This window comes from Podarcis gaigeae (genome assembly GCF_964106915.1).
Source record: "Podarcis gaigeae genome assembly, chromosome: 8".
NCBI lineage: Eukaryota > Metazoa > Chordata > Lepidosauria > Squamata > Lacertidae > Podarcis > Podarcis gaigeae.
Window position 1 is genome coordinate 25067831 of NC_139684.1, and position 18968 is coordinate 25086798.

Below are 18968 nucleotides of genomic sequence, written 5' to 3' on the forward strand. Positions count from 1 at the left end.
ATCATATACAGACTTTTGAACGCATTACAGGGAAATGCATGCATGAAGTGAGACAAACAAAAAAGACGTGCAAATTTGTAGCATTTGTAGGACTGAGATTGGAGGCAAATTATTTAGTGATGTAGCTTGCCTGCACTCAGCTTTTAGTCACATTTCTTCATTTGAAGCATTTCGTTTGCCATCCCCCTGCTCAGGTGTAGGATTGTGGCCTAAGTTTTTTCAATGGGTTTTCCAGTGCTGAGAGGTCTGCACACAATTGACAACCATAATTATAGGGTTAATGCCAGGGAAAAGCCATGTAGATTTTCTGCAAAGCAAATGCCTTCCTGCTCAGCTTCTAGCATGTGGTCCTGGGGAATACTTTAGCCAGGGGAAGTGAAAAATCTAATTTTAGCGCCAGAGTTCTTGTATTCCACAACCCTTTAATTTCTCATTCTTTTAAGTCCACAATCACTCGCAGCCATGGGGCATTTCACTCCGCCCTGTGAGCCTGAAAGCTGGGCCGTGCTGTATTCTTTAAAATGAAGCTACTGTTCATTCTTTATAGCTGCGTCAAATTCACGTATATTAGGGGAAGGGGGGAGGTGTTGGGGCTTTTGGCAGCAATTAATAATATGCAAGTGTGTGGATTTATAGCAAGCGTGCTGGGTTTGTGTGCACAGGGGGCAGTGGTTTTGTTAAAAAATAATAATACAATGTCATTTTTTAAAAGATTCTAACTTTGGAAGTGAGCCCTACATGCGCCAGTGTTGTAAACTGGTCAGAATGGTCAGATTATACCAGGCAGACAGGCTCAGTCCTGTGTTTCATCTGATTTACCTCACAGGTTTTTTGTAAGGATGTAGTGATGGTGGGAACTAGGTACACCTGAATTCCTGAGAGGAAGAGTTGGCTAAAAACTTAAGTAATATTAGCATAACTTAAGCTGGATCTGGACACATAAAAAAAAATGTTTCAGGAAAACGTGTTGTGAACCTCATAAAGGGAAATCACGTTGCCCAGAGACAGAACTCTACAGCTCCATATGGTGTCACAATGTTATAACCCATTTTGTTGTTGTTTAGTCGTTTAGTTGTGCCCGACTCTTCGTGACCCCATGGACCAGAGCACACCAGACACTCCTGTCTTTCACGGCCTCCCGCAGCTTGGTCAAACTCATATTCGTAGCTTCGAGAACCCATATAACCCATTTAAAACACCTTTATTTTTTATTATTATTTTTTACTAATACAGCTGAGTCCTTAATCATCACCCCTCACTTGGGGGGGGGGGGGAATTGAGCCTAAGGATGCAATTCTAAATGGTGACCCACAGATTGCGACTCTGTTTCCAGGATGCAGCACTGGGGAGAATTCGGGAGGTTTCACGGTTGCCCTTTGAGGTTTGACCCACTTGCTAGAGCTTACTTGTAGTGCTGGGTACTACACATCCCACACAATGTATGTTTACCCACCCACAAGTCACCAGCAGGAGGGCGGGAGCCACCACCCTCACTCTCAATTTGACATCAGATATCACCTGGTAAGCCCTACCTCATTGGCTGTGTTGTGTCGTCACCAGCTCAGCGTCGCTTCCTGCCCTCCTTCCGGTGCTCCGAAGGACCAGGAAAAAGCACATCCGCCCCCAGGATGACAAATAGCTGACAGCATATAGGTCAGGGAGGACAAACAGGCTTTCAGCTCAAAGAAGTTCCCTCAAAACCACTCGGCTCACACTTAACAGCAGAAGTTATTCGCTGTGACGGGAACTCCACCATATCTTGAAATTGTAATGCCCTCTGTTGAAAGCTTTTGGGTAACCAATGTGGTTTACTCTTAGGCCACAGAGAATGCCATCTTAACGGATGCCGCCTGAGGGAATTGGAAAAGGCGATGGATCTGGTGCCAAAATGCTAGGGTGGAAGTATCCTCGCCGTGGGGTACTTTCCCAACTATCGTTCCTCTCAGCGCAGCTTCTACATGAAACCTTCTTTGTGAATCAGGCCCAGCATTTCCGCAGCCAGAAAAAAAGGGGGGTAGGGTGGCCAAAACTGGTTTTGAAATCATGAGGTTTCAAAGCACCAGAGAATTGTTTTCTAGAACTACTAAACTACAGTTGGAGAAACACATGTTGTGAGTTAAAATATGGCCCCCAGTCCTCTCTCTATGGCCTCTGGGACTCTCCCCCAGGAGTGGAGAGCATTTGGGGGCCAATTTGGACGGGGCCAGAGAAACAAATGTGAATTTTATCCTTGTTGAGCAGGAAGAAGAAGAAGAGTTTGGATTTGATATCCTGCTTTATCACTACGCTAAGGAGTCTCCTTTCCCTTCCTCCCCCACAACAAACACTCTGTGAGGTGAGTGGGGCTGAGAGACTTCAAAGAAGTGTGACTAGCCCAAGGTCACCCAGCAGCTGCATGTGGAGGAGCGGAGACCTGAACCCGGTTCACCAGATTACGAGACTACTGCTCTTAACCACTACACCACACTGGCTCTCTTTCCACAGCAGGCATCTTTCCATACTCAAACCACAGGCAATAGTTGTTATCAGAGTCCATCCCACTGGCAAAAATGCACAAGGAAGGTGCAAAGCAGGCCTGGTGAAAAGGGTTGTGGCTGCAGAGTTTCCAGGACCAGACAGAGAGGCCTGGAGATCTGCAATACCACCACTACCAAAGCCTGAGACTAGAAGCAAAGCGCATATCTCCATCCTCTTGCTTCCAGCTGGCAGTTCAAGGTATTGCTCAGGCACCTTCTGAAATCAATGGGATTTACGTGCCTATTAAGCAGGCGTGGAGTCCCCGTGGGCTTTTAAGAACTCATCCCTATAAACCCCCTTGAGGACTTGGAATCATAATAATAAAAAGCGAGCGAGAACAGCAAACTGGAAGAAATGAAATCTCTAATCCATCTTCTGACCTGGCCTCCCCCTCGGCATCAAATGAAAGCAGATCCTTTAATCTCACCACTGTCTAATTACAGCCGGGGAAAACATGCTAAGCAAAGCTGTGCCAAAGTGGCACTCTGTGCCAGGAGTGGGGGACCCACCCCGCACTGCCATCCTCTCGCAGGCATAGCCAGAAAAAAACATACCTGCCTTTGAACCGATTGCCAGGGGCCACATGCTGGGTTGCAGCCAACTATGCTTTACCCAGAGTAGACCTATTAAAATTAGTCCGAGTCGGACTAATTTTGGAAACAACCCTCTGATGCAGTGGAAAACAGGCAGGTGTCCGATTTTATCCTTGAGGTTTTAAGCGCTTGATTTTCCCACTTTTGTTGTGTTGCATGTTTGCAGCGTAGACAGTCTGGAAGTAATGCTGACCACCCCCTTTTCTGACCCTAAGCAGTGTCTGCCCCACATTCCCTTGTCTCCTGTATGACTAAATTACTTGTGCGCCCACAGCCTTTCATTGTTAAGTAGCTTAAAGAGATAGCCAGCTGCTTGCTTCCCCACTGGTAAACATACCTTGCCATGTCTGTGTGGTGATATCCTGGGATCTTCACAAACACTCCAACTTTGGAAGGGGAAGGGCCAGTCATTAAATGTTGATCGCTGCAAGGGAAGTGGAAGCCCAGTATTTTTCTGGGATAAAACCAACTTAATGCCAAGACATAGCTGTCGTTTTCCTTTTTTTAAGGGAAATTCCCTTATTCCGAATAGGATTCCTCACAAGAAAAGGGAAAAGTTGACAGCCATGTGCCAAGGGTGGGAGGAGGTGAGGAGCAAGAGGAGGAAGAGGAGACAAATCCAGGTAGGCAGGGGGAGATGCTCACAGAGGGCCTGGGAACATGAAGCAAGAAGGTGGTTTTGATATTATCTACTAGGTCTTGCTCTTCCTTCAAACCAGCACCTATGGGTCTCCTCAGCAGGCAACTGTTATTATCACAGTGCAAAGGTTCTATTCAGCCAGGCAAAACCACTAATGGCCCCCAGTTATTGCCCTGCACCCACGCAGTGGGCAAACGACTTACCTGACATGTGGAATGATTCACACTTGGGGAAGTGTCATTGCAGGCCATCCCTGCCTCATTGTATTGTTGGGGATGCCAAGTGCATCAGTAGGCTGGCTGCCAGTTCCCTGCCACCAAGCCTTTAGCTGCGGATCCCCATTCCTTGGAATCACAGAGTTGGGAGGGACCCCAAGAGGCATCTAGTCCAATTCCCTGCAATGCAGGAATATGCAGCTGCCCCTTATGGGGCTCGAACCTGCAGCCTTGTTTTGTTTTTGTTCTATTATGTATTTTGTGTTCTGGTTTTGCATTTTATGTTGTGATCCACCCTGGCATCTTTGGATGAGGAATGGTATACAAATTAAATCAATAAAAACTAATAATAATAGCAAAGAACTCTTCCTCCTCAGTGTTCCACCCACCCACCTTCTCCAGAGTGACCCTAGGAGCCAATCCTCAGTGGCCAACTCGCCTTCTTTCACTCTGATTGGCTCCAACCAGCACAAAGGAAGAGAAGACTGCTTCTCAGTGGCTTAAAAGCTCCTTCGTGCTGATTGGGCAGCTCCAGGGTGCTGGAGAGTGGGACCCTGCTGCAGAATTAGTAACCCCTGCCATCCTGGACTATAACCACTCCCAGCATTGGCTATGCTGGCTGGAGCTGATGGGAGTTCAGAATTCAACTGCATCTCAGGGACCGTTTCCCCAGCCCCGCCTTTGTTGATGTGGAGCAAATGTGAGCCTGTGGATGTTTCATGAAATTCTAGCCCATGGTTGTGGAGGGGGGGGGATGTTCTGTGATGTTCTGCTGGTTGTTGCACATGATAAAAGGGAGTTCTGTATCTTGGCTGACAACCGGAGAGTCGTTTCCTCAGCAAATTCTTGGCTCGCACTTGCAGTTTGGGAAGGTTGGTGGAGCTTGCCAAGTGGAATGTGGGTTGGAACTGAGGGCGGGATGCATGTCAGGAAGTCCCTGGGGGGAGAATGTAGGCCTTTTCTTTCTTCTCCTCAAAAAGCAGTGCTCTTGCCTTGGGGTGGAAATGCTGGATGCCACATGCTGTGTTGGGCGAGGGCTGAGCTAAAACTGCACACCTTGTTTCATGTGAGCATATTTCAGGGATATGTATACTGTAAACAAAATTGCATACCTCTAGTTAAATGTATATATTCATTGTGAATATATGCACAGTGTTTTGATGCTGTACTTCAGGCATAGGCAAACTCGGCCCTCCAGATGTTTTGGGACTACATCTCCCATCATCCCTGACCACTGGTCCTGTTAGCTAGGGATGATGGGAGTTGTAGTCCCAAAACATCTGGAGGGCCGAGTTTGCCTATGCCTGCTGTACTTCATGCCACCAAGCTCACTTTTCTTCTGTGCCTTCACAATCGGCAGTGAGGGAAAGGGCTGGTGAGAGCAAAACGAAAATTAGGAAGATGATGGCAATAGTAAGGGGTATATTGAACAGCACTTAAATGTTCAGCAACAACAGTATCGCTTTGGTGGTGGTGGTTATTGTTAAAGGTAAAGGGACCCCTGACCATTAGGTCCAGTCGTGACCGACTCTGGGGTTGCGGCGCTCATCTCGCTTTATTGGCCGAGGGAGCCGGCGTACAGCTTCCGGGTCATGTGGCCAGCATGACTAAGCCGCTTTTGGCAAACCAGAGCAGTGCACAGAAATGTCGTTTACCATCCCGCCAAAGCTACTTGCACTTTGACGTGCTTTCAAACTGCTAGGTTTGCAGGAGCAGGGACCGAGCAATGGGAGCTCACCCCGTCACGGGGATTTGAACCGCCAACCTTCTGATCGGCAAGTCCTAGGCTCTGTGGTTTAACCCACAGCACCACCATGCATTAAATTTATATAGCTGCCCATCAACAGCTGCAGCTTACTGTTCTAATCTTAGGAGAGAGAAAAGCTTTTCTCTGTCTGCTTTCTCCATGGCCTGTATAGTATTATAAACTTCTATCATGTCCCCTTTTACTTGCCTTTTCTCTAAACTAAAAAGTCCCAAACATTTGCCCACAGGGGAGTTACCCCATCCCCTTGCTCATTTTGGTGCCTTTTACTGAAACTTTCCCAAGCCTACAACATCCTTTTTGAGTCAAGGTGACCAGAAAGATTTCCCTGGAGCGATGCTGGTGTTTATCACATGCCCTCACAGAATATCCAGCACCTTGCACATTTGACCAGGTGCCCTCTGTTTCCCATGCCAGCTGGAGAAGGAAGCACACAGAAATAATCTTCTGTTCTTTCTGCCCGCCTACCAGGTTTGGCATGGGATTGTCCTTTGGTTCCAGATCAGGCTTGCAAAAAAACTCAATTAAGATGAAACCTTTTGTGTAGCTCTCCCTTTTCCCACCAGAGCCAAAGGACTTCCCAGCCATCCTCCCTTTGCCCGGCTCTCACAAGTATTGAGGTTATGTGGCTTGGCTTTGAAAAACATAATATTAACCCTCCTCAAAGCAACCACCCTTTTCCCCACCCCTTTCCATTTTGCTTCTGAATTACCTTGTTTTTGCACCGCCCAATTTCTATTCATTCTTTTGTGTCCCCGTTGGGAAGGGCAGGCTGTTGTTCCCAAAACCATGCCCTCCCACTGTCCTGTTGCCAAAGAACGTAGTGAAAAGTTCAGCTTAGAATAAAGGGTTTAGAATGGGGGGGGGGGGGGATACAGGTTTGGCAGGGAGGAAGATTGTGGCTCAGGTCACAACCCAATGACCTGCCCGCAGCAGAAGGATACTGCCCATATTTTGCAGACCTTCCCAACTTCCTTTCCTTCTGTGTTGTGCTTCTGAAACCAACTTAGGGAAGCTGCCAAGGGTGTCAACTTGAATAAAATGGGGGGCAGGTAAGCTCCGCCCTGCAGATGTGATCGCATGATGTAGCCCACGCACACCATTTGAATGACAATGCCCATCAACTTGCGGGGGGGGGCAGCCCCCTCAAATATTTTATTGGAGTGGGGGGGGTGGACCTCAGCCCCCAGGAGTTGGCTCCTATGTAAGCTGTCCTTTTTTCAGCTGAAGCACAGCTTAAAAATACATAATAAAAGTAAATCAGCCCCACTGTGGTGTTGAGGGGCTGTTCATTCATTCAGAATAAAGGTGGTTGTGCTAACCTGCTCAGGAGGAGGGGAGATCCAATTCATTCTCTCTGCCCTTCCCAGCTGCACACCTTGGTAATATTGCTTGCCCTGTCCTGGACAATATCCTTTGGAGGATGCCGCAACCAGAACTGTACAGAATACATCCCAAGTGCGGTCACACAATGGATCTGTATAAAGATTGGCAGTTTTATTTTTAATCCTGTTCCCTCCAATGGGCTCACAGCCTTGTATGTGGCCCGCCTCCATTTCACCTTCACAACAACCTTATGCCAGGCTGGGAGTTTGTGGCTGGCTCAAGGTCACCCAGAGTAGGGATTTGAACCCAGGTTCCCCTGGCCCTAGTCTGACACTCTTAACCCAGTGTTTTCCAAACTTGGATCTCCAGCTGTTTTGGGACTACAACTCCCATCATCCTTAGCTACCAAGACCAGTGGTCAGGGATGATGGGAATTGTAGCCCAAAAGCAGCTGGAGTCCTAAGTTTGGGAAGCACTGTTCTAACCTCTGATCCACAGATAGGAACCCTGATGCTCTCAGACATTGTTGCCCTCCAAATCCCATGGGCATGGCCTATGGGATTTGTAGTCCCAGCAGCATCTTGAAGGCCACAGGTTTCCTCATCTCTGCAGTGTTTTATATTACACCACAGAGCTGGTGCTGTTGGCCGTGGTTCCTTAAAACAGCAACAGCAGAACTGCAACGGCACTTGGGATCCTGTGACGCTAACCCTCAAGATTCCCTGGAGATCTTCCTGAGCCGAAGGAGGCGGCCAGCCCCTCGCTTCCTGACATTGTGTTCCTCTTTCCTCGCAGTGCTTCTCCGGGAAGAGGTGTCCCAGCTTCAAGAGGAGGTTCACTTGCTCCGGCAGATGAAGGAAATGCTAACGAAAGACCTGGAGGAGACCCACGGCGGCAAGTCGACGGAGATCCTCTCGGCCACCGAGCTCAAGGTCCAGCTGGCGCAGAAAGAGCAGGAGCTCTCTAGAGCCAAAGAAGCGCTCCAAGGTAAGACCTGGACTTTCCTTCTGTATATTGTCATGACATGAAATGTGCATCATTCGCTCCGTTCGCCCCGCCTCTCTAAGCCCAAGCTACTTGCCTCATTTGTGAGCTTTGAGCAGCACACATTTCATTCCCTTCCCACTCTACAGTTCTGTAATTTTCTGTTCTGTAACGTTTGGGCCCTTGGCCTCATTTGGGCCCTGTTTCATCCCTTTGGCTGTGTTGCGGATTCCACGCACCCTCGACCACAATAATGTACTGATGCTACTCTAATGTGATGTCATGAAAGAAAGCCCACATGGACGACCTCTGGGCTGTTAAATGGCAGCCACTTTCTAATCCTTACTCAGAGCAGGCCCACTGAAATTAACAGATGCAGCTGACTTAGGCCCACAAACTTCAGTGGATTAACTCTTGGCTGGGTGCAACCGAGCGTTGGCAGGTGAGGGTTAGGCCAGTGAAGGCAAAATAAAGAATGGGAATGGGAAACCGCAGTCAGGACGAAAGGTTGCTGATCTAACCTGGGAAACATGCAAAGGTGCTACAAAATGGGGAAATAGCTCGGTCGTCCCCCAAAGCCCAAAGCCAACCTTTTCCCACCCCCCATCCTTCTATTCCCATGTCCCACAAAAAGGGATTCTTTCACCAGTGGGGAAAAGGCTGTCCCTTCACCACAGGAAACATTACGGGGCAGGGCAGAATTGGTCTCTAAACATATAAGCCTTTTTTACACACCTTCCGGACCTCAAACACATACACACGGGTTCTTTTCGTTGGCACAACTGGGAGGCCAGGACGGGTGCTATTCATTCACTGTTGGAAGTTTTGCAAAGGAAGGGAATCGGGCTCCCCGGTAGGTATTTTTAGAGATCCCTGCCTGATGTGGTCAGATCCAGTCAAATTCATCTGAGCACACAGAGCTGAAGGAAGAAGTGGGAAAGAGTGCCCCTCTATTGACCTCTTCCTTCAACTCTATGTCCTTTTCTAGGGCTGCAAAGCTAACCACCTTCACTATCTCATAGGCAGCTCAGAAACTCCGTGAGTGCCAGGAGAAGACCTCAAGGGCATCATGGCACCCAAGGTCACCACCTTGTGGAGACCCCCATATTAGGGGCTTCCCATAAGCACCTGTGGGCTAGATGGACCTTACGCTCTGATCCAGCAGGACTCTGGTGTTCATATGCAGAGTTCTGCATGGCCCTGCTGGTGCAAAAGGAGAGGGAGGGGGGGTTCTCTCTGCTAATGTACTAGAAGCTCAGCGTGGATGCGGCATTTCATAGCTACGCTAAACCACCAGCCCTGATTGCTCCCATCTATCCAAATTACCTGCAGAGGAAAGCGACTTCCAGCGGTTCATGCTGGGCACCGAGAGACTCTAAATATAAACTCCAAGCTGCACAACACACCACATGTGGGTTCCTCTCTTCTGGTACCTTTCCAAAGGTTGCGGAGAAATTCCATCAAAAGACGTTAGACTCAAACATGATAAAAGCACAGTCTGTTTAGCAAGCAGGAGAAAGCGAGAGCAGAGGAGAAATGCAATGAAAATCAGTGGTAAGGAGGCAGCTTCCAAGGCCTGTAGAGCATGGGTAGCCAAACTAAGGCCCGGGGGCTGGATCTGGCCCAATCACCTTCTAAATCTGGCCCGCAGATGTTCTGGGAATGAGTGTGTTTTTACATGAGTAGAATGTGTGCTTTTATTTAAAATGCATCTCTGGGTTATTTGTGGTGCATAGGAATTTGTTCATATTTTTTTCCAAAATATAGTCTGGCCCCCCACAAGGTCTGTGGGACAGGGGACCGGCCCCCTGCTGAAAAAGTTTGCTGAGCCCTGATCTAGGGGCTACTTAGTAGGGTCGACTGGCAGCAGCTCTTTAGTCTCAGACAGAGGAGAGGCTTTCAGGCCACTTGCTCCCCGATTCTTTTAGCTATAGAGATGCTGGAGGTTGAACCTGACCTTCTCTTTCTTTTTTTGTTAAATGCACAGTATGGTAAGACACCACTTGTTAAATTCTTATCTGTCTTCATTCTGCCTCAATTTCTCAGAATGTGAGCCTGCTGCTCTGCCCAGCCTAGTTTCTGAGGTCCAGTGCGGGAGGGAAAGGGGGGGGGAGAATGTGAGTCTGCTTTCAACTATGGACTGTTCTGTCCCTCCTCCACTCTGAGCACAGAGAGTTGCCAGTTCAATCCTTGGCATCTCCAAATTTGACCTCTCTCTTAAAACCTGGGAGCATCTTTGCCGGTCAGTGTGGACAATACTGAGCTAGTTGGACCATATAGAATCATAGAATTGTAGAGTTGGAAGGAGCTCCGCGGGTCATCCAGTCTAACCCCCTGCAATGCAGCAGTCTCAGCTAGATCATCCATGAGAGATGGCCAAACAACCTCTGCTTAAAAACCTCCATAGATCCCCATCTTGGTGGGATCCCATCCCTCTGTCAAACAGCTCTTCCTGTAGGAAAGTTCTTCCTGATGTTTTATTCGGAATCTCCTTTCTTGTAGCTGGCGTGGAGAGGGGAGACTCAGAAGGATTCAGATTGTGGTGCTCCGAGATTAAGGCTTCCTTTCCCAAAGCTAATAATTATAATAATATTTTATTTATACCGCACCCTCCCTAGCCAAAGACAGGCTCAGAGCGGCTAACAACAGTAAAAATAGCACAATTTACATAAAATCACAGTCAATTACTTAAAATACTATCTAAAATCAATTCAGAATCGAATTAATGGCAACCATTGGACTAGAGTTCTGTGAGGATTACCGAAGGAGGGGGTCAGGCTGTGCCTTGGCCAAAGGCCTGGTGGAACAGCTCCATCTTGCAGGCCCTGTGGAAAGATGTCAAGTCCCGCAGGGCCCTAGTCTCTTGTGACAGAGCGTTCCACCAGATCAGAGCCACGGCCAAAAAAGCCCTGGCTCTGGTTGAGGCCAGTCTAACCTCCCTGTGGCCCGGGACCTCCAAGATGTTTTTGTTTGAAGACCATAATGTCCTTCATGGGACATACCAAGAGAGGCGGTCCCGTAGGTACGAGGGTCCTAGGCCGTATAGGGCTTTAAAGGTTAAAACCAGCACCTTAAACCTGATCTGCCCTTGGGTAAATAGCAGTGGCAGAGCGTGCTTTCATGGTGCTGGGGTGGGCAGGGTGCGGAGGGTGAAAGGAGCCCACTGTTTGCCAGCCCTGAGCTGCTTTGTGAGGCTGGAATGACCCTTGCAAAGCAGCTCGCAGAGGCCGTCATGCGCCCTTCGTTCCCACCCTCACCCTTAGTAAATAGAGAACACAGGACATATACCCCTTTGTCTTCAGGTTAAACAAATTTCCAGAGGATTAGGTTACCAGTAGCTACTAGCCTGTCAGGATGCTGTCAGCAGCTCCCAGCTTGTTGCCCAGGAAAGTATAAAGATAAGGAAAAGTATATTACAGTTCCTTTTTATTTCAATCTTTACAGAGAGAAGCTATAGAACCCAACATCTTGGATAAGGGTGTTGTCTCAAGTCAATCTCCACCCTTCCGTCTCTCCCACTTCCTCATTCATCATCATCACCTCCTCTTCAGGTGCTGCTACATACCCTCTCTCTTCGAGTTCTTTGCTCTCCTACTTTTAAGGCTCGCCGGGTTCTGGGAGATGGAGGTCTGGGATGCTTTCTAATGACAACATGTTACTCTGGCTCTCCCACGATTTCTCAGCTTTTCCCCTCATCTGCCTCTGAGCTGTGACCTCCCTCAATCCACTGTTGTAAATCTATACTGTCTTCCTCTTCCCTGGAAGGGTCAGGATGGGGAGGTGGTCTCCACCATTCCTCCTTCTTGCCCAGTCTCTGACATCACCCCTACGTTTTCCCTTCATGGTTGGGGGCAGTCCATGCTTCTGAAAAGCAGCGGCTGGAAACTGCAGGAGGAAAGAGCTGCTGTTACACTCAGGTCCTGCTTACAGACTTCTCTCAGGCCTCTAGCTGGCCACTCTGAGGGCAAAATGCTGGACTTGATGGGCCTATGGCCTGATGCAGCAGCCAGGCTCTTTTTTGTTGTTGTTGTTGTTGTTGTTGTTGTTGTTGTTGTTTTGTTCTTAAGCTGAGGAGAGTCTGCATGTTGCCACACGAACAGAGCGCAGCAAGAGCTTGACGGCCACCTGAACTGTTCTCCTGCTGAATGTGGGTGTATGTTTGGCTATGCTTGATGGGCTCCAGTAGCACTTTGCTTTACACAGCTCTCTACTCCCGACACAGACTCAGCAACAGCCGCAATTTTAGTAACAGATGTTAATTCTTATTTGGAGAGGGAAGACTCCTGCGCTCTGCTCCCTTTGATTAATTTTTTCCCCCTTCCAGTTCGCTGCTTCCAAACCTGCAAAAATTGCTGAGATGCCTCGTTCCTTGAGCCCTTTAAAATCCTAGCGATCTGCTGAAGAGGGGCTTACCTTATCGTAGCCTGAATGCAGAACAGGGATTAATCGGGCCGCCTCTGAGATGCATGGAAATGCATTGCCAGGGAAGGTTTTTGATCGGCTGTTTATTGTAGTGCAAATGCTACGATAAGCTGCCTACCATCCTCCTTTCTCGTGCCGCGGAAATGAACACTTCTCCAAACGCAGGGAAAGCAGGGAGGAAATTGACTGGCACAGACAACTTGGGTGAAAATTATATGTCAAAATGCAAAATAGGCTGGGTCACATGCATCTCAGGAGCTGGTGGGATTCTGGATCAGGTCACAATGATTTAGATGGTGTTGAAGGGGGGATTAGACTAATTCTGGAAGGATAAAAGGTAAAGGGACCCCTGAACATTAGGTCCAGTCGAGGCCGACTCTGGGGTTGCGGTGCTCATCTCACTTTATTGGCTGAGGGAGCCGGCGTACAGCTTCCGGGTCATGTGGCCAGCATGACTAAGCCGCTTCTGGCAAACCAGCGCACAGAAACACCGTTTACCTTCCCGCCAGAGTGGTACCTATTTATCTACTTGCACTTTGTGCTTTCAAACTGCTAGGTTGGCAGGAGCAGGGACCGAGCAACGGGAGCTCACCCTGTCGCGGGGATTCAAACCACCAACCTTCTGATCGGCAAGTCCTAGGCTCCGTGGTTTAACCCACAGCGCCACCCGCGTCCCTTCTGGAAGGATAGGATCGTAGAATTGTAAAGTTGGCACTCCAAGTGCCATGTAGTTCAACCCCCTGTAGCACAGGAATCTTTTGCCCAATGTGGGGCTCGAACTCACAACCCTGAGATTAAGAGTCTCATGTTCTACCGACTTGAGCTATAATGGGGCGGGACCGTAGCCCAGTGGCAGGGCATCTACCTTGCATGCGGAAGGTCCGAGGTTCAGTCCCCTGCATCTCCAAGTAGGACTGGAGAGATCCCTACCTAAAATCCTGGAGAAGTGCTGCCAGTCAGTGTAGGTAATACTGAGCTAGGTAGACCAAAGGTGTGTCTTGGTACAAGGCCGCTTCCTGCATTCCTCCTTAAATCAGCCCTTTATTCAGAACCATGAGGAGTAGAATCTTCCTTCATTTTTGCAAGCAAAAGGGAATGTCTCCTGCCTGAAACCCTGGAGATCCATTGCCAGGGCTGGGGAATCTGCCCAGGGGCAGGGTGAAGGCAAAAATGGGCAGAGCCATGAATGCAAATTCCAGTTCTGCATGGGAGTTCAGGCAAAGAGGCATTATCAGAGTTCAAGGACACATTCCATTTTTTATTTACTTACAAATTTTCCAAAAATAAAATACAATTGGTAAACACTTTGCAATATACATTCCCTTGATAGTTGACTTCCCTTCCAGCCTTCCATGGCTTCCTCAAATTATCTATTGCTGCTGCATATTATAATTGACTTATGCCTTCCTTCCTTCTCCTTATTCTCAGAATGACTTTTATTGCTGACCTTACTCTAAACCTGCCAGCGTTTTAATATGTTTGCAATATTTTTTTAAAAAAAATAATCTACATTTTCCAACCCTCCTTAAAGGCCGCCTCATCTTGTTCTCTATTTTTGCTAGTTAAACTTTCCAATTCAGCATATTCCATCAATTTCAACCGCTACTACTCTTTCGTGGGTATTGCATCCTCAAGGACCCATTCCAACCAGTCAAAAACACCCAATCAGGGCGCAAAGCAGGACTGCTGAGAGTCGGCACCTGGGGAAAGAGGGCAGGGCCTGTGGAAGGTCGCAAGGACCAGGTCAAAAGACCTAGGAGGCTGCATCTGCCCTCTGTGCCTGATGTTCCCCAACCCTGGTGAGGACAGTAATAAGCTACTAGATGCACCAGTAGTTTGACTAAGTCAGCTTCTTGTACATGCAGCATGGACATCTGGACAATGCAAGGACTCTGGCAATGCAGCAAACGCAGCTATTTATTCAGCTCACCCAAGGGAGGCTAAAGGAACAGGTTTGGCCTCTTGCTGAACTGACTCAGCTGTCTCAAAAACACACGCCTTTGGGTCACGGAAGGGAGAAGAGAGTCACCTTTTGCAAGAGAAAGGAACCTGGATCAGCAGGTCGAAAGAGCAGCTGGACAAATGTGCTGGGGTACAAGGCCAGGCCAGGACCATAGGTGACTATACCCCAGTCTAAGCCCTGCCCCCTGAGGCCCTTGGCTGAGCTGGAGTGGCTGGGAGCTGGACATGCGAAGTAGTTTTGCACCAAGCCAGAGTGTTGGTCCGTTTATCTCAGTATAGACTCTACACTGACTTGCAGTAACGCTCCTGGGTTTCGGATGCGGGGCATTCTCAGCCTCACACCCAGGGAATGAGCCTAGGGCCTTTTGCCACTGCGATCTACTGCTTAAAGGTAAAGGGACCCCTGACCATTAGGTCCAGTCGTGGCCTACTCTGGGGTTGTGGCACTCATCTCACTTTACTGGCCGAGGGAGCCGGCGTACAGCTTCCGGGTCATGTAGCCAGCATGACTAAGCTGCTTCTGGTGAACCAGAGCAGCGCACGGAAACGCCGTTTACCTTCCCACCGGAGTGGTACCTATTTATCTACTTGCACTTTGACATGCTTTTGAACTGCTAGGTTGGCAGGAGCAGGGACCGAGCAATGGGAGCTCACCCCGTTGCGGGGATTGAAACCACTGACCTTCTGATTGGCAAGTTCTAGGCTCTGTGGTTTAACCCACAGTGCCACCCGCATCCCTGCGATCTACTGCTTAGCTACAGCCTTTTCCTTTAGTGACCAACACCGGTGCTCATCGGAGGGTTGCACCAACACACATGTCCCAACACGTGTCACACGCACAATGGAAGAGGTCAACAGTTGGGAGCTTCCTCCAGCCCCTCAACATTGAGAGGGCCCAGCTAGTTGTCCAGCGATTTCGAGGGGGCTGAAGACACCCCAGCACCCTGGAGTTGGCGCGCCTGGCAGGAGGTTGGCCTTGATGACCCTCGGAGGGAGTCCCCTCCAAATCTTCAGCTCTGTGATTCTATGACTAGATGGTGTTTGCTTTGGTTCAGCAGGGCTCCTCTTCCTTGGTTCTTCTGACTCTTCCCGGATGCTTTCTTAGCAGCCACTATTCATCTATAGTGGTAATTGTTCAACTGTGCGTAATGTTTGTAGCCATTTCTATTAATTTTCTTATTAATCCTATTTGGAATGAAGTTCTCCGATGGCTAATAAATCTCTCTCTCATACTTTAGTACTAATCACTTTTTGAAGAGAAGGAGGAGACTCGTCTTTTGTTAGAGAGAGAGAGAAAGCGCAGACTATATTAATTTCAATGATTCTTTCCCTCAGAAGTGAAAAATGAGGACTAATGGTGCTTTATCTATGGGTCCCCTTATTATATATTAGGGATGAGCACTTTGTCTGAATCCAAGCAATTAGCCATTTATTTGAGATGGAACTCTTGGTGAGAACTCACTCTATAAAACGTGTCCATTAATTTGAACGGAACCAATATCTTAATAAATTAAATCAACTACAGCTGTGTGTAAATGCTGTGTCTATCTCAAGTCAAATTTCTGGATGGGAGATAGATCCTGGACTCATAAATCAACTGCTAGAAGGACCCCTACATTGGCTGAAATAGTATGACATTTAAGGTGAAGGCAGGTGTGATGTTTTACAGGTGGTAGAGGCAGTTTAGTAGTGCTTCTGAGGCTCTGCAGAAAGCAGAGTTTCTGCACCCATGCCTCTCTCTCCATCATCTATCCCAGCAAACCAAGCAAAGGTGCTGGTTTTAACCTTTAAAGCCCTATACGGCCTAGGACCCTCGTACCTACAGGACCACTTCTCTTGGTATGTCCCACGGAGGACCTTATGGTCTTCAAACAAAAACACCTTGGAGGTCCCGGGCCACAGAGAGGTTAGGCTGGCCTCAACCAGAGCCAGGGCTTTTTTGGCTGTGGCTCCAATCTGGTAGAACGCTCTGTCACAAGAGACTAGGGCCCTGCGGGACTTGACATCTTTCCGCAGGGCCTGAAAGATAGAGCTGTTCCACCAGGCCTTTAGCCAAGGCACAGCCTGACCCCATCCTTTGGTAATTCTTCACAGAACTCTAGCCCAACGGTTGCCATCAATTTGATTTGAACTGATTTTATAATGAATTGATTTTAGAATGCTGTGTTATTTTACTGTTAAAACAAAAAAAAATCCTTCCAGGTATCTGAAGAAGTGTGCATGCACACGAAAGCTCATACCAAGAACTGACTTAGTTGGTCTTTAAGGTGCTACTGGAAGGATTTTTTTTTGTTTTGACTATGGCAGACCAACACGGCTACCTATCTGTAACTGTTATTTTACTGTTGTTAGCCACTCTGAGCCCGGCGTCGGCTGGGTAGGGCGGGATATAAATAAAAAACTATTATTATTATTATTTTATTATTATTATTATTAATGTTGAAGGAAACATCCTGGTTGGTTTAAAGCACTTGGGAAGGGTGTGGCCAGTAAGGGGCGTGGCCTGGGAAGAGGAGGTGTGGCCTGGAAAGAGTCTTAAGACCTGGATAGAGAGCCTTGGAGGGTTCATACAGCCTGAGGTTCCCCAACTGTGTCTTAGACTGCTTTGCTTGCAAACACCTGGTGAGATTTTGTCACCTTTCCATCGGTTTTACTGTCACCTTCATAGTTTATTTCATTGTGTGAGGCTCTTCCAGCTGTATGGTCCTGAGCCAAAATGAATGAGCAAGAATGGTAATGGAGCTGGAAGTATGTATGGAGCTATAGGCACCTGGTTGTAGCTTGACCAGCTCCTGGCACGGGCATCTGGCCTAGTTGAGGATGCACAATTCTTTGTGGGCTATAGGACATCAGTTTCCACTTCATGAATCTGCAGCTGATGGAGAATAGGGAAGCAGGGCAGCTCCGTCAACTCTGCTGAGAGTCTCCTTGAACTGTTTCCATCCCAGCTAGTGTTTGTAAGAACTTGGAAACGTTAAGAACTGAGGTTCCTTTTTTTTACTTTTCCTCCTCCCTCCTCCTTCTTGTTTCCTTTCGTGTCCTGTCTTTCATGTTTTAAGCCTCTCTTTAACTACTGATCTTTCTAAGCCACCCCGGGAGCCTTTCCAGTTAAAGAGCATGGCATAAAGAAAATGCTTTAAATAAATAAATACAGTTGAATATAGGCAATAGCCTTTCTGTGCAATGGAACTGATGAAGTGTTAGGACCACTCCCCAGGCAGCAGGAATGCTCTCTCACCCCTGAGCTGCTGGCACACTCACCCCAGTGATGATCATTGGGGACTTCCCTCTTGAAGGATGATCTTTAGGGTCCTGTCAGCTGCAACAGAAATCATGGCAACAATTTGATTGCAATACACGTAGCAAATAATGATCCGGGACATTTGGGGCATGCAATCCCTCTGCTCGCATAAACATGTCTAGGTCAGGGGGAAATGGTCTGATATTGTTGCATAGGCTTGAAATATTAGTCTATTAAAAATGGCAGACAGGTATTAGTCATAAATTACTTATTGATTGGTAAGGGAATTGCTGTTTTTGATTGCTTAGAGTGGAGTAGGGGGGTTGCAGTCCCTTAAAAAAAAGAAGAAGCAGAAGAAACCTCTAGTGGGGTCGCACAAACACATTTTTGAAAAATAGGCTGCAGGCCTCATTCATATAGGAGGAAGTTCATCTTGACTCCCTCGCTAGGATGCACACACACACACACCCTCTCGTACAAAACCCCCTCCAGCCCTGTTTGTAGTTGGGCTTGGCAAATGGAACTGTTTTCCAAAATGGGGAGAAGAACAGCTCCATCTGATTTGAAGCCAGACTGGAACCCAGAGCCTGTTGCTGGGTATGTGTGGGCTCCTCCTCATTTCCCAATTCCCCACCAGCCTCCAAACCTTTCCTTTCATTCCCCCACCCATGAGCTTGCTAAAGGTCTTACATATGACCTGTCAGGTGTTCCTTCTGAATCGGCAATTGGGAACCTCCAGGTCAGGACTTAAATGTGGCCCTCTGGCCCTCTCTCTCTCTCTCTAGCCCTCAGAACACTCACCCCCCCCAGGCCACACCCCTCTCTGGCCCCATCCTCCTTGTCTACTCGGACAGCAGAGAGGAATGTGGGGAAGGGGGTACAAAACCTCCTGCGCCAAGGTAAACTTTACAGCCATTGTTTCTCCCACTTTTGATTTGATTCTGATTTGGTTTAATATTGGCATGCCTCTTTTCCAACTAGATCTTTAGGTCTAGCACAAGAAGGAAGAGAAGGAGCATGATCAGATCCCTCTAGATCAGGGTTTTCCAAACTTGGGTCTCCAGCTGTTTTTGGACTACAACACCCCATCATCCCTAGCCAGCAAGACCAGTAACCAGGGATGATGGGAATTGTAGTCCAAAAGCAGCTTAGGACCCACGTTTGGGAAACACTGTCCTAGAGGTAAGGCATGTGCAAGCGTATTGCAGTTGCCAAGAGTGCATTGACCGCAAGGGGCATAACACAGATCTGCAATGACGATGGAAAGGTAGACCGTAAAGAAATAGATTCAGGTAGGTAGCAG

The 18968-nt window shown here is 48.1% G+C and overlaps 1 protein-coding gene across 2 annotated transcripts in view; it reads left to right on the forward strand.

The window, feature by feature from the left end:
- Positions 1 to 18968, forward strand: part of LOC310850810 (kazrin-like) — a 209725-nt gene that overhangs the window by 156386 nt on the left and 34371 nt on the right. For both annotated transcript variants that reach the window (XM_083752782.1, XM_083752781.1), the window contains exon 2: positions 7852 to 8043. In XM_083752782.1, the coding sequence (XP_083608908.1) occupies positions 7852 to 8043 (192 nt within the window). The remainder of the gene's footprint in view (positions 1 to 7851; positions 8044 to 18968) is intronic.